Source organism: Macaca mulatta, chromosome 17 (genome assembly GCF_049350105.2).
Source record: "Macaca mulatta isolate MMU2019108-1 chromosome 17, T2T-MMU8v2.0, whole genome shotgun sequence".
NCBI classification, from domain to species: domain Eukaryota; kingdom Metazoa; phylum Chordata; class Mammalia; order Primates; family Cercopithecidae; genus Macaca; species Macaca mulatta.
The window spans coordinates 89,885,594-89,899,272 of record NC_133422.1 but is presented as its reverse complement, the minus strand read 5'-3'; the positions used below and the strand labels follow the sequence as shown (position 1 = coordinate 89,899,272).

General features: G+C 39.5%; 1 protein-coding gene across 5 annotated transcripts in view; it reads left to right on the top strand.

Moving 5' to 3' along the window:
• ABCC4 (ATP binding cassette subfamily C member 4) overlaps nucleotides 1–13,679 on the top strand; it is a 291,680-nt gene that overhangs the window by 142,719 nt on the left and 135,282 nt on the right. For all 5 annotated transcript variants that reach the window (XM_028837214.2, XM_028837213.2, XM_028837212.2 and 2 more), the window contains one exon: nucleotides 1,751–1,897. In XM_028837214.2, the coding sequence (XP_028693047.2) occupies nucleotides 1,751–1,897 (147 nt within the window). The remainder of the gene's footprint in view (nucleotides 1–1,750; nucleotides 1,898–13,679) is intronic.

Below are 13,679 nucleotides of genomic sequence, written 5' to 3'. Positions count from 1 at the left end.
GTGCTTACAATGAGCCTGTGTGAGTAACCAGGGCTTCCAGGAGTAATTCAGTAATGTCTTAACAGATTAGGAGTCTCAGTCGAATTTACTCTGTGAATTAATTAGAATAATTATTTTAAAAGTCTACTAGAAGAAAGAGGTTGAATGAAGACTCTTAATGTGCTCTGTACTGGATTTTGAAAGTTAAACCAGGATTGAGCATTCAGAAAATCAGCCACTGGAAATATGTGGCTATTGTCTATTCTAATAGGTTGCTTTAGCTAAATCTTATATCATTATACGGATGGGCAGGGGGATTAGAAACGGATCCCCACCCTGTGGTTCGGATTGTTCCAATTCTGTCTAAATAAACCCTGGCTTTTATTGAACTTGGATGAAATCCTCTGGCAGCAAGGCCCCCAAAATAAAAGCATTATTCCCTCCCAGGTATGCAAAGCTCCCTTCAGCACTGCTCATCTCCTGGGCTTCACTAATTACTTAAGAGGGAAGCTGAGCAGGGAAGAATCCAGTGTCTGGGAATTAGGACGCCTTCTATTTCTTACCTTGAGATCACAATGTTATCGCGTCCCCAACTGTGTGATTAATTTAACATTTGGCTTGCCAAACTAATATTAACGCCGCACTCTGTTTTCACAAGAGTGCTTAAAATGTATGTAGCATTACATACTGTTTAAAGGAAATCCTCATCTAAAATTTTAAATATTTCCACAGGAAATGCTCCTACAAGCTTTCCTCAGAGATAGAGTGAGTTATCTTTGGAAGAACCTACTCAGTGAAATTTGGTGTTTATTTCATCTATCGCTTGCTAAGAAATCTGAATCCGTTAGGTGTTTACCTTCCAAATTGACGGACTATGTGAAAACTAAGGGAAGAAGGAAATCTGTTCTATTATGTTTGTGTAGGATGACAGGCTAAGGATAATGCCTGTTGATGGAGTTAGGAATTTGAGCTGCTTTCAGAGGTTAAATAACAGTGACATGTCATCTGAAAGGGAAATATTTGTTATAGAAGTTACCCCCACTGTATTGAGCATTGTGAGTTAAGAGATGTAGGAAAGCTCTTTTAATTTCTATATGAATAATGGATCCTCATTCATGTCTTAATAAAATGTATGATTTATTTTATTCACTTAAAAATGTCTTGTGTCTATGTAAAACACTTGGTGGGGGATTAGTTGCTTATTTAGATTAATTATCTTATGTTAAAATATAATATGTGTTTTCTTGCAATTCAATTATTCAAGAGGTTTTCCACATGCAACTTAATATGGTATTTTTAAATTCTTTAAAGCTACTTGGGCATTTTCTACAAGGAAAAGGTAAATCATTTCTCCTATTCCTTGTTAATATCACATGTTGGTATCAAAACATACCACCTTTTTTAGATTATGGGACATAATGTAAATAATAAGATTTGGAATATGGAGAAGATCAACTACATTTCATGATTATCTGTCTTACTTCTGAGTTTTTAGTAGAACTTGCAATTGAATTAGGAGAGCCTAGAATGAAATTGTATTGTACACCTGATTTTTCTTTTCTGTGCAGTTTCCATTCAGTGAGAAAAAAATAAACTATTTTAATCCTTCTTTGTCAATGTATTTTGTAAATATGTTATACTTTTGTAGAATCCAGATGCTTTATGGAATAAATTAAGTAACATCTTTATAAACTACCTGACTTGCTTTAGCAACTGTTGAAGAAAATGCAGAGATATGCTGTGTTCTCTAAGTGATATTTCTTTATTTCAGGTTTAACCGCAGCTACCGTTCTTTTTGGCATAGCAAGATCTCTGTTGGTATTCTACGTCCTTGTTAATTCTTCACAAACTTTGCACAACAAAATGTTTGAGTCAATTCTGAAAGCTCCGGTATTATTCTTTGATAGAAATCCAATAGGTAAGTCTGACACCAAGTTTCTCAGTAAGTATGTCTTGTTAACAACACATTTAGGATCTGATTACATTTCCGTCTTTGAAAATGGAAGGGATGCTTGGAAGAAAATCACTATGCATGTTGATTCATTTTCTACAAGAAGCTTCGCTGCTATTTTTCTCCTACTAGAGAAAATCTGAATATTGGTGGGGGGGGGGCGGGGCATACAATGTTTTATTCCAATTTGTATGTGTGTGGAAAAATAAATGAATGTTGACTCTGCAGAATGCTCTAGGAATCCATTTGCTGTGAGGCAAGTGAAGCATCCTGCATTCCCTGTAAACATGTTTAAATGTAGTAGTTGCTAAAACACTGGCTGTGTTTACATAGTGTTAGGTTATGCCATTTTTCGGAGGGGTCTTTGTAATCAGGAATGCTCTGATGTGAGACGGGCTGTGTATTTCTTTCTTTCACTGGGAAACCCATTCATTTCTGGAACCACAGGGTTTTTGTATATACCCTGACTGTGAGGTTTCCCTGAAAGACAATACGTGGTTAGTTAAAAGCCAAGATTGGTAAAATGTAAACTCCCCTTCAAGAACAGTTTCTAACTCTGTGGTTTTAAAGTAGACTTTTGGTTCTATAATAGAGACTTTGTTGAACCTGCCATGTAGATCTTCAGTAGCTCGTTTCCTAGCTATACCCAAGTATACCCAGTAGTTTCCAAGTGGTTGATGCCTCTGCACTATGGGCTTCTTACCTGTCTTGCTTCTGAGGCTAGCCTTCCTAACCCGGGTTCCTAGGGAGAGTTAGTTGTGCCTATACGTCCCCACCCTGGTCAGTTGAGTGGACTCGTGGGGAGGCCTGAGTGACATTGTGCAAATGATAGCTACCCTCATAGAAGCAGGGAGGAGGCCTGGAGAGAACACAGGCATAGCTTTGGCTTGGCCATTGACTAGCTTTGTGACCAAGGCCAGAGCACATAGGTGCTGTTACACAGGCAAATCTCCAAGCAGATGCTGTAGTTCAAAGTGTGGACTCAAAGTAACTGCCTGGGTTCAGTCCTGGTGCTGGTTACTAATTGTTATAGCTGGTTATAGTTACATTCATATTCATGTCCTAGTTACTGAATTTTTCTGTGTCACAGTTTTCTTATCTGTAAAATGGGGATACTATTCATACCCACCAAATTGAAATCTTATGAGAATTAAGCATGTTAATACATTCCTAGTACATGAAACTGGGTGTAGCTACATGGTCAGTGCCTAACGAATGTTAGTGGCAGTGAAGTCATGTATCTCTGAATTGAATCACCTTCTCTGTGGGATGGAAATTACTCCTACCCTCTCTGTTTTACATGATTTTCGTGAAGATTAAGGAAGCCTGTTCTGGAAAGCATCTCGTGTAGATTTATTTAACGAAACTTTTCAGTGCAAGCACGGTGCAATGTGCAAGGATTTGTAAACTGCAGAGACCACACAAATATCGGTCTGATTTCAGCTGTTATTAGAAAGTCATTGGAGGACCTCTGCACTCTTACAGCTGTAACGTCGCGCCACTTTGCCAGTTAATTTGAAACTACAGTCATAACGTTTGGAGCATTAAGTGGGACTGCATTTCTGTTATCACAGGCCTCGGAATGTTCATGACTACCATTAACCAGCCTCTCCATGTTCGAGACCTGTGGGCTTCTCCTCATGCTGATTTATTTATTATTCAGGGATTTGGAACCCAGTCTAAATCTTGGAGGTCATTAATCTTACGGCAGCACATGAGTGTTTATCTTGCTTCCTCCTCCTATATCTATTAGCATGACTTTATTCCTTCAACAAAATAGAAGCCCAAATAAGTACCCCGAAGAGAAGCCTACTTTGTCCAGAACGTTTAGAGGTCATGAATTATTTACTTTTTTTAGTGGTAGATGTTGAAAAAATTATATTTAAAGATTAAAAGTTTTTTAATGGTAGAATTAAAATTTTCACTTAGGTGAAATTTTTGTACTTTTTACAATGGTGAAGAGTACACAAAATCTGTGAATTATGCCTCAGAATTCACATTACTGATTGTATGCGCTTCGATGGTTATATATATGTATAGAATTTATTTAGAGATAAGGTCTCATTCTGTTGACTAGGCTGGAGTGCAGTGGTGTGATCACAGCTCACTGTAGCCTTGATCTCCTGGGCTCAAGCAATCCTCCTGCCTCAGCCTCCCAAATAGTTGGGACCACAGGCCTCTGCCACCATGCCCAGCTAATTATTAAAATTTATTTTATTATATTTTGAAGAGATGGGATCTCACTGTGTTGCCCAGCTGGTCTCGAACTCCTGTGCTCAAGGGATCTTCCTGCCTCAGCCTCCTCAAGTGCTGGAATTACAGGCATGAGCCACTGGACCCAGCCAGCTTTATAATATAAATAAAAATTCTCCTCTAGGATAGTGAGGCAGGCATGCTCCATTTTTCAGTACTCTTAAATATACATGTTAAATGTGTATAAGTATCTGGCATGATGTTGTGCCCCCTAAATTGCAGAGTGTTCTTTGAGTAGGGTAGAAAGACTGGGAAGCATGTCTGAATACTTAGTTATTAAAAGCAAGCTCTTAGAAGAGCCCTGGGGAAGTTTCCTATGAGCTCAGCATCCTGATATTCTCCCAGATTTTAGAAAACTTAGGAAACGGGGAGGACCTCTGCTGGCATGTAGTTTCCAGTAAGCTCACCCTGGGATGGCGAGTGGCACAGAAACTCCAGGTGACTCACACCAGGGGTCTGGCTAGACGTCCCTCGTATCCCCATCTCCAGTGCCCTTGGGCTGGAATATTCTCAGTGCCTGATCTGCAGCTAGAAATGTCTTCTCCAGGCGTCCGCCACCTCGGCCGGCTAGTTTTTTGTAGCTACTCGGGAGGCGGAGGCAGGAGAATGGCGTGAACCCGGGAGGCGGAGCTTGCAGTGAGCTGAGATCCGGCCACTGCACTCCAGCCTGGGTGACAGCGTGAGACTCCGTCTCAAAAAAAAAAAAGAAGAAATGTCTTCTCTATTATTTTATGGCCGCTCCCACCCCAGATGTGCCGTCCCCTCATCATGCTTCTGCCCAGATCCTCATCCGTGTGGTTAATGAATGGGCGGCCCTTGCTGCTGACTCAGAGAACCAGACCTTCTGGAAGGGTCCCCCTGACTACCCCACTGTGGTCCCAAGTTCACTTAGTTGGATTTAGGGAGAAGAGGAAGGTAAACCTGGAAGGTTTGTGTTTCTTCTTAGCAGTGAAGTTTCTGTTTCTTTTCTCTTTTTTTTTTTTTTTTTTTTTTGAGACAGAGTCTCGTTCTGTTGCCCAGGCTGGAGTGCAGTGGTGCGATATCGGCTCACTGCGAGCTCTGCCTCCCGGGTTCACGCCGTTCTCCTGCCTCAGCCTCCCGAGTAGCTGGGACTGCAGGTGCCCGCCACCATGCCCGGCTAATTTTTTGTACTTTTTTAGTAGAGATGGGGTTTCACCATGTTAGCCAGGGTGGTCTCGATCTCCTGACCTTGTGATCCGGCCGCCTTGGCTTCCCAAAGTGCCGGGATTACAGTCATGAGCCACTGCACCTGGCCTGAAGTTTCTGTTTCTAAGAAGGCCACGCTTCTCCAACATGCAAGACATTAAGTTCCTCTCCATTTCGAACCCATCTATGGTTGCATGAAATTCGTCTTTGTTTATATAATACAATACCTTTTTATCTACTGGTCTTTCATTAACCTGATAAATCTTAAGTTAGCAGGATAAAATGTGAGGCAAACCAATGTGCTGCGTTAGAATGACAAGAGACAGTTCTCTTTCTTTTTTCTTTTCTTTCTCTTCTTTCTTTCTCTTTCTTTCTTTCTTTCATTCATTCTTTCTTTTTTCTTTCTCTCTCTCTCTCTTTCTTTCCCTCCCTCCCTCCCTCCCTCCCTCCCTTCCTTCCTTCCTTCCTTCCTTCCTTCCTTCCTTCCTTCCTTCCTTCCTTCCTTCCTTCCTTCCTTCCTTCCTTTTCCTTCCTTTCTTTCATTTCCTTCCTTCCTTCCTTTTCCTTCCTTTCTTCCTTTCTTTTCTTTTTTTGAGACAGAGTCTTGCTCTGTTGCCCAGTCTAGAGTGCAGTGGCATGATCTTGGCTCACTGCAATGTCCACCTCTTGGGTTCAAGCAATTCTCATGCCTCAATCTCCTGAGTAGTTGGTATTACAGATGTCTGCCACCACACCCAGCTAATTTTTTTTTTTTTTTTGTATTTTTAGTAGAGACAGGGTTTTACGTCCTACTGTTACTGAGATAGCAATTTTTCCCAGAAGCCAAGTACTGACTAGCAATGCAGAGCTGGGTCTGAGGGGCAAACGTGCTCTGTCTGTTGTTGGGAGGGGGCTAGACCCACAGCAAGAACAGACACACATTCATCCAGGGTGCCCACCAGTGGACAAATGGTGGTTGTTTGTGTGTGTGTGTGTGTGTGTGTGTGGTAGAGTCTCACTCTGTTGCCCAGGCTGGAGTGCAGTGGCATGATCTCAGCTCACAGCAACCTCTGGCTCCCAGTTTCAAGTGATTCTCCTGCCTCAGCCTCCCGAGTAGCTGGGATTACAGCATTCACCATCACACCTGGCTAATTTTTGTATTTTTAGTAGAGATGGGGTTTCACCATGTTGACCAAGCTGATCTCGAACTCCTGACCTCAGGTGATCCACCCATCTTGGCCTCCTCCTAAAGTGCTGGGATTACAGGCGTGAGCCACTGCGCCCAGCCCAGAGCCAGTTTTCCTTTCTCGTCTTTTTATCCTTCTCTCACCCATTGTTAGTTTTTATTCTTTCCTCCTTTGAGGTAGGTTGGTAATGGGATCACATGTGTCTGTTAAGAAACCTCACATTTTCAGCTGCCCCTGGACACCTCCTGCATATTTTGATTATGACCTGAGTTGAAGAGAGCATTTGCAGACATTTTCTGATGCTGTTCGCTGCGTCTACCTCTTCCTAGTCAGTTTTTTTGTGTGTCTTAGCCCTGTTTCCATTCTGTTCCAATCATAATAAATGGGTAACGCAAATCCTAAGTCAAGAGTAAGTCTTCAGAAACTAAGAGATGATTTTTATTTGAAATGTAAATCCTGTTTTCCTGGCGTGGGCAGAATTAATTTTGCTTTTGATATCCAGCACAAGAGGGCAGCATGGTCTGCAGTATTTCAGTGACATAATGTAAGAGCACCTCGTGGCAAAACCTGGTTTTTAATTTAAAGCTTTCTTGGAAATTCTATTTTTATAGCTTGGGTCTTTGTATTTTGATATGTGTTAATATGGAATTTAAAAAGTAATTTTGTGGTGTCTTATGTTTGAAGCATGAAAGTCTTTGTGGAAGATGTTTTTCTGATGTTGTCTTGGAATACCTAGCTTTTCAAACAGGGTTTTTTGGATTTCCTAATTACACCTTCTTGACTAGTAACTGGAATAGGCAGACGCTGACATCTTGACTGGTTGGATGCATTTTAATTCCTGAAGCATACATTATGATTTGCTTGTATGATGTTTCTGTTTTCTTTGTAAGCATGAGTTTGCAGAGAAAGATAGCTACACAGTTAGTTTCTTTAGTTTTTTTCCATGCCAACAGAGTTAGCAGAGACATTTTATTCTTATTAGGTCTCTACAATTTCACTCTTTGTTTTGGAGAAAAGATGAGCGGTTTGTTGTCCTGTTTTCTCATGCCTAATTATGGTGACATGACATTTAGCTAAGTACACTGACTCTTATGGATGCCAGATAAATATTTGTTTACTTGCTTTCAATTTGTTAATTTGGCTTTAAGAACCCAAGAACTGGTGTTGGTAGAAGTGTTTGTTTACTCTCTCAGGGAAGTATAAAGTTAATATTGGGTTATAGCCAGTATGTTTCACACAACTGGTTTTTCTCCAGTGCGTGCGCGGGGAGTATGTGCGTGTATGTATATTTATGTTCATTGATGCCTTCAACAGTGTAACAACAAAAAAAACAGATTCATATCGTTCTTTTTTCTTTATAGATTAAGGTAAATGAGAGCTAAAACGCTACAAAAAAGAAAAAAGAAACATTGACTTCTTCCCATGTTTCTTTTTTTTTAATGCAGTGGAAGGTGCTTGTGGTCACTGAGGTATGGAATGTGAATGCTAGTACTAGATTTTAAGACAGGCATATTCTCCTATGTTCCTGAATCAAAAATCTAGGGTTGCCCCAGTGGTTAAGATTCCCAGCTTTTAGCCAGGTGTGGTGATGTGTGCTTGTAGTCCCAGCAGCTCGGGAGGCTGAGTAAGGAGGATCACTTGAGTCTGGGAGGTCAAGACTGCAGTGAGCTGTGATTGCGCCACTGTCTCCAAAAAAAAAAAAAAAAAAAAAAAAGATTCGCAGCCTGACTGAATGGCAAGTTAGGCTCTGTAGATGATTTCACAAATACAAACTATCCTGCTTTTGGATGTGCATCCTACAGGGATTGAGGGGGGGAGGGTGGTAGTGCTTTGAACTATTGTTCTGTTTCTGAAACCTGGAAAGGGACTCTGGAATCCACTGCAAGTTGCTAAATAATTCGTGGAGAACTGAAAAGTGAGCTGAGAGCAGCCTCCATGGTGAGGTTTTTATATGATCAGGAAGACTGTCTTGTGATACTTTATAAAATCTAATGTCCATATCCTGCTTCCTTGCCAGAAAAAAAGAGTCATCAATAGAGAAGAAACATAATTGTAGGGATACCTATTTATCTGTTTATTCAGTTCAAATGACCACTGGAGTTGGTGCTAAATGTGCATTTTTAACAAGTATAATATTTCAGCACTGTCAAAATTACCTCTACAATAATAGGCCTGTTAAATTATAGCTCTATAAGCTAGGGGGTAAGATGGCTCTGCCCAGCGCACATTAATCTGTGCCTGTTCACACAAGTGATTCTGCTGAGCAGGTAGCATGTTTAAACAAGAAGTACTGGTCCTAAAACCTCTGATTTATGGTAGGTGTTGTTTTGACACGGCACCATTCAGACAGTTTACAAGGCAAGGCTTCGTGCTAAAATATTTCCTCAGTGTCATCATTCGTCACCAGTATAAATATTCAGGAGTGATGCGGGAAAATTGGTAATATGCCCATTGATGCCAAATCACTCGCTGTGTTTCCTTTCAAGTGAGATCTGTTGTGGATATGGTTAAAAGAAGCTACGATTTTTCTTCCTTGAGAGCAGATGAGCTGTAAGAAATTGAGAATAACAACCATCCTGACAGCTTTCATGTACTCATCTTGCCTATATTGCTTTTAATTCTGGCTTAAGTCCTGCGGGCTTTCCCTCCCACCCCCTTGCCTGATGCATATTGTAAAGAACATATTTATATGTACATTAGTTAGCTTAAGAGGCTTTTTGTGTTCAAAGGAAGAAGTTAGTCATCACCAGAAAAGCTTTGTTGCAAAACAAAAACACACATTTCCCCTTTCATTTTTTCTTGTTAATAATAACAAATGCTAGTGACTATAAAGGGAATAACACAAAAGATTGCATCAATCATAATGATTCTCAATAGCCACATAAATATTGTTTTTTCAGCTTTGAATGAAACAGCTAAGAGTTTGAAGTAGGTGTGGTAATTAAATCCTGTCGGGTTGTCACAAATTAAAAATAATGTTTTTTCACATAACAATGGTTATATGTACTTAAACTCTTATCGGGGTGATACGAAGTCATATTTTATGGGAGTTGCTCATTTACTGCTAATAGTATCATAAAAGCCTTTGTTAGGAGTTTAAATAGTTACATAGTTACATATATTTGATTGCTATTGTTATTTTGTCAGCAATCTGCATGTAAGCGATTACTGTAGCACTTATCTACGGCTGGTAAATATTGCACCATTTTGGCATACATTTTTAATCTACTAGAATGTTCTGATTCATGTTTTTTCTACATAATAATTCATACATGGAAATACTGACAACTTAGTAACAGAGAAAGCACTGTGTTTGTGGTTGTCCAATAAAATGTTAAAAAGATAAAAAAATTAGGGAAGCATGTGCTTTGTTCAAAGTGATAATCATGTAATATTTCAGGAAATTATAAGATGACGTTTTACTTAATTGTATTAAATTGTTTTCCTGTAGTGTGTATAATGTGATACCTGCATGTATTTGTATACGCCTGTATCTCTCTGTCTCTTTCTCTTGATATATGTAAGTTCTCCACTTCAGTCTAATGGCCATGGCTATGGTTTTAATGCCCCCCATTAACTGATTTGATATGTATTGTCTTTATCTTTACCTTCAGCTGACTTGGAACTCAGGGCTTTGTAGCATATCCCAATATCTGCTGTTAATGTGTGCTTAGTAATTTGGCATTAGCCTATGGGATGTGTGACTGATAGTAGTAATTCAAGTGTTGTCATTTAAAACTGTCCCCCCACTGTTAGATCAACAGTTAGCTCTCTGTGACCTTATTGTCAGAAAAGAAAGTATCTTCATGACTTAGTTCTTAGCTGTTGTATAACCATTTCTAGAGAAAATAGAACACTGTTTCTGGAATAACCTAGTAATATTCCATTAGCCACTTGCAGTGGCCGATTTCAACATGAATAAATATTGATAAGTATATTACGGAGAGCCTAATATGTACAAAGCATAGTTTTTGGACACTGAGTGGAAGTTGTTGGGATTTGCTAGCTTGAAATGCTGTTTTGTTTTACTGTAAGGCCAACTGCTTCCCCTCAAAGATTTGACTTTGGAGTTCTCATGAGAACTCTGGTTTTCATTTATAACTGGAGTTTTAATTTGAGAGTTTTCCATTTATAACTGGAGTTTAATTTGAGTTTTATATGAGAACTGATTTTCATTTATAATTGGAATTTTCATATTCCATTATTTTATTCCTGCCCCCTTTATTATAAATATGATTATTTATATTGCCGTGAAGACACTGGAAAAAAAATTAGAATATTTACAACATTGGGTTTGTGACATTTTGTTTTCCATAAAGTTTAAAACTTTTTTGCTTTTATCAAGTTTTTGATAGTATTTATGAAAATGATAGTTACATTCTAATTTACGTAATTATGTATTTACCGCCCTTGTCTTGTGTTAGCCTTGTTTTCCCCTGTCTTCTTGGAGCTTATCTATTATTTCCTTGCTAAATCCCCTGAACCCAGGATTGGATACACTGTATCTGATTAGTAAATATTTGTTGGCTGGACAGAACAAGAAATAGTTCCAAGAGTGCATTTGCATCTCTTTAAGCAACACCCATAAAGAACAATGGGACTTTACAGTGTTGAAATAAAGTTAGAGTGTTTTTTTGTCTTACAGCTGGTACTTATATTAAATTTAACTCTTGCCTCCAATTTTCTTTTTTAAAAGTACAGTTTGTAATAGATTACTTGTGGTGGACTTTGTTTCTGATACATGATGGCCTGAAGAGAAAACCATACATTGGTTCTTTGGAAGCTGTGATTTGTGGAACTAGACCAAGTTCTCCTGTTGTTTCCCAGTCAAAGAAATGCAACTGTCAGACACCTAATAAATTTCTTTGGGGTTTAGTTGTGTGTTGAAGGTGACTTTTAACACTCTGTGGGTTAAATGTCTGGTACTGTATAGTTTTATTTCATAAACTACATGCCCTTAAGAAGTAAAGAGAGGAATTAATCCATTTAAAATCATCAGTAGACATTTAAAATCTGTTCTTGCACAAGGAGTCGATGTGTTGAGATGCCCCAATTCTGCTAGGATCATAGTTTGTGGGAACTAACTCAGTCACTTCTGTTAGCCTCAGGGTTCTAACAGGTAAAAAGAGGCTTTTTCATTCATCAAGCATTTATTGGTCTTCTACTCATTGTCACCTGTGGTCCCAAACACTGGAACAAAAGTACCTGTTTTCAAGGGACTTGTAAACTTAAATAGTTGCAGACAGTTTTCTTTTTCTTCTTCCTCCTCCTCCTCTTCTCTTTCTTCTCCTTCTTCTCCTCCTTCTTCTCCTTCTTCCTTCTTCCTCCTCTTCTTCCTCTTCTTCCTCCTTTCTTCTTTCTTTTTCTTTCTTTCTTTCTTTTCTTCTTCCTCTTCCTCTTCTTCTTCCTCCTCCTCTTCTTCCTCTTCTTCTTCTTCCTCCTCTTCTTCCTCTTCCTCTTCTTCTGATTCTTCTTCTTTTTTCTTTTTTCTTGAGACAGAGGCTTGGTCTGTTGCCTCAGCTGGAGTGCAGTGGTGTGATCTCAGTTCGCTGCAACCTCTGCCCACTGGGCTCAAACAGTTCTCTTGCCTCAGCCTCCCAAGTAGCTGGGACTACAGGCATGTGCCACCACACTTGGCTAATTTTGTATTTTTAGTAGAGACGGAGTTTCACCGTGTTGGCCAGGCTGGTATCGAACTCCTGACGTCAAGTGATCTGCCTTCAGCCTCCCAAAGTGCTGGGACAGGTGCGAGCCACCGCACTAGACCAACAATGGATTATTTCTAAAAACCATCCTGTGTAAGAATCTATGATCTCATATCAAAAAGATGCATATTAAAATTAATGCAGCTGCCAAATGGAAGTCCAGATACTCTTCTAGATACACACAAGACACAAGCATAGCTCCATCAGATATGTCTTCTTCATAATTCATTGGCCTTGATTTTATAAAATTTCCAAAAACAGTTCTTTCGGCACTTCAAAACCAATTGTGTTCAAAATGACATCATACCAGTGGGAGTAGCAGAGGTGTTCAGGAAACAAAATAAATGATTATTTATTTCAGATCATAATCTCTAAGCTTATAGTAGACTCACAATTTCTAGCCAGACTCTTGACTGGGCCTAGAGGCTTTTCTGAGCCACTGGGGAAGATCTAAGTGCTACAGTTCAGCTCAGGAAAGTGTGTTGGAGAAAGGGGAGGGACCGCCAATGTTGCCCTTTACAAGTACCAGCACACGCTTTGGGCTTTAAGAAGTATTGATAGGAGAAAACATAAGTAATGATGTTTTCCCTGTAAGTAATGTTATCATGAAATCAACTATGATCCACTGAGTGTTCTCATTCTTGGTCACCAGGATTAATATTTGAGAAATTTCTTGCTCATTTATTTTTATTTTATTTTTTATTTTTTTTATTATTTTTTTTAAAATTTATTTATTATTATTATACTTTAAGTTGTAGGGTACATGTGCATAACGTGCAGGTTTGTTACATATGTATACTTGTGCCATGTTGCTGTGCTGCACCCATCAACTCGTCATTTACATCAGGTATAACTCCCAATGCAATCCCTCCCCCCTCCCCCCTCCCCATGATAGGCCCCGGTGTGTGATGTTCCCCTTCCCGAGTCCAAGTGATCTCATTGTTCAGTTCCCACCTATGAGTGAGAACATGCGGTGTTTGGTTTTCTGTTCTTGTGATAGTTTGCTAAGAATGATGGTTTCCAGCTGCGTCCATGTCCCTACAAAGGACACAAACTCATCCTTTTTGATGGCTGCATAGTATTCCATGGTGTATATGTGCCACATTTTCTTAATCCAATCTGTCACTGATGGACATTTGGGTTGATTCCAAGTCATTGCTATTGTGAATAGTGCTGCAATAAACATCCGTGTGCATGTGTCTTTATAGCAGCATAATTTATAATCCTTTGGGTATATCCCCAGTAATGGGATGGCTGGGTCATATGGTACATCTAGTTCTAGATCCTTGAGGAATCGCCATACTGTTTTCCATAATGGTTGAACTAGTTTACAATCCCACCAACAGTGTAAAAGTGTTCCTATTTCTCCACATCCTCTCCAACACCTGTTGTTTCCTGACTTTTTAATGATCGCCATTCTAACTGGTGTGAGATGGTATCTCATTGTGGTTTTGATTT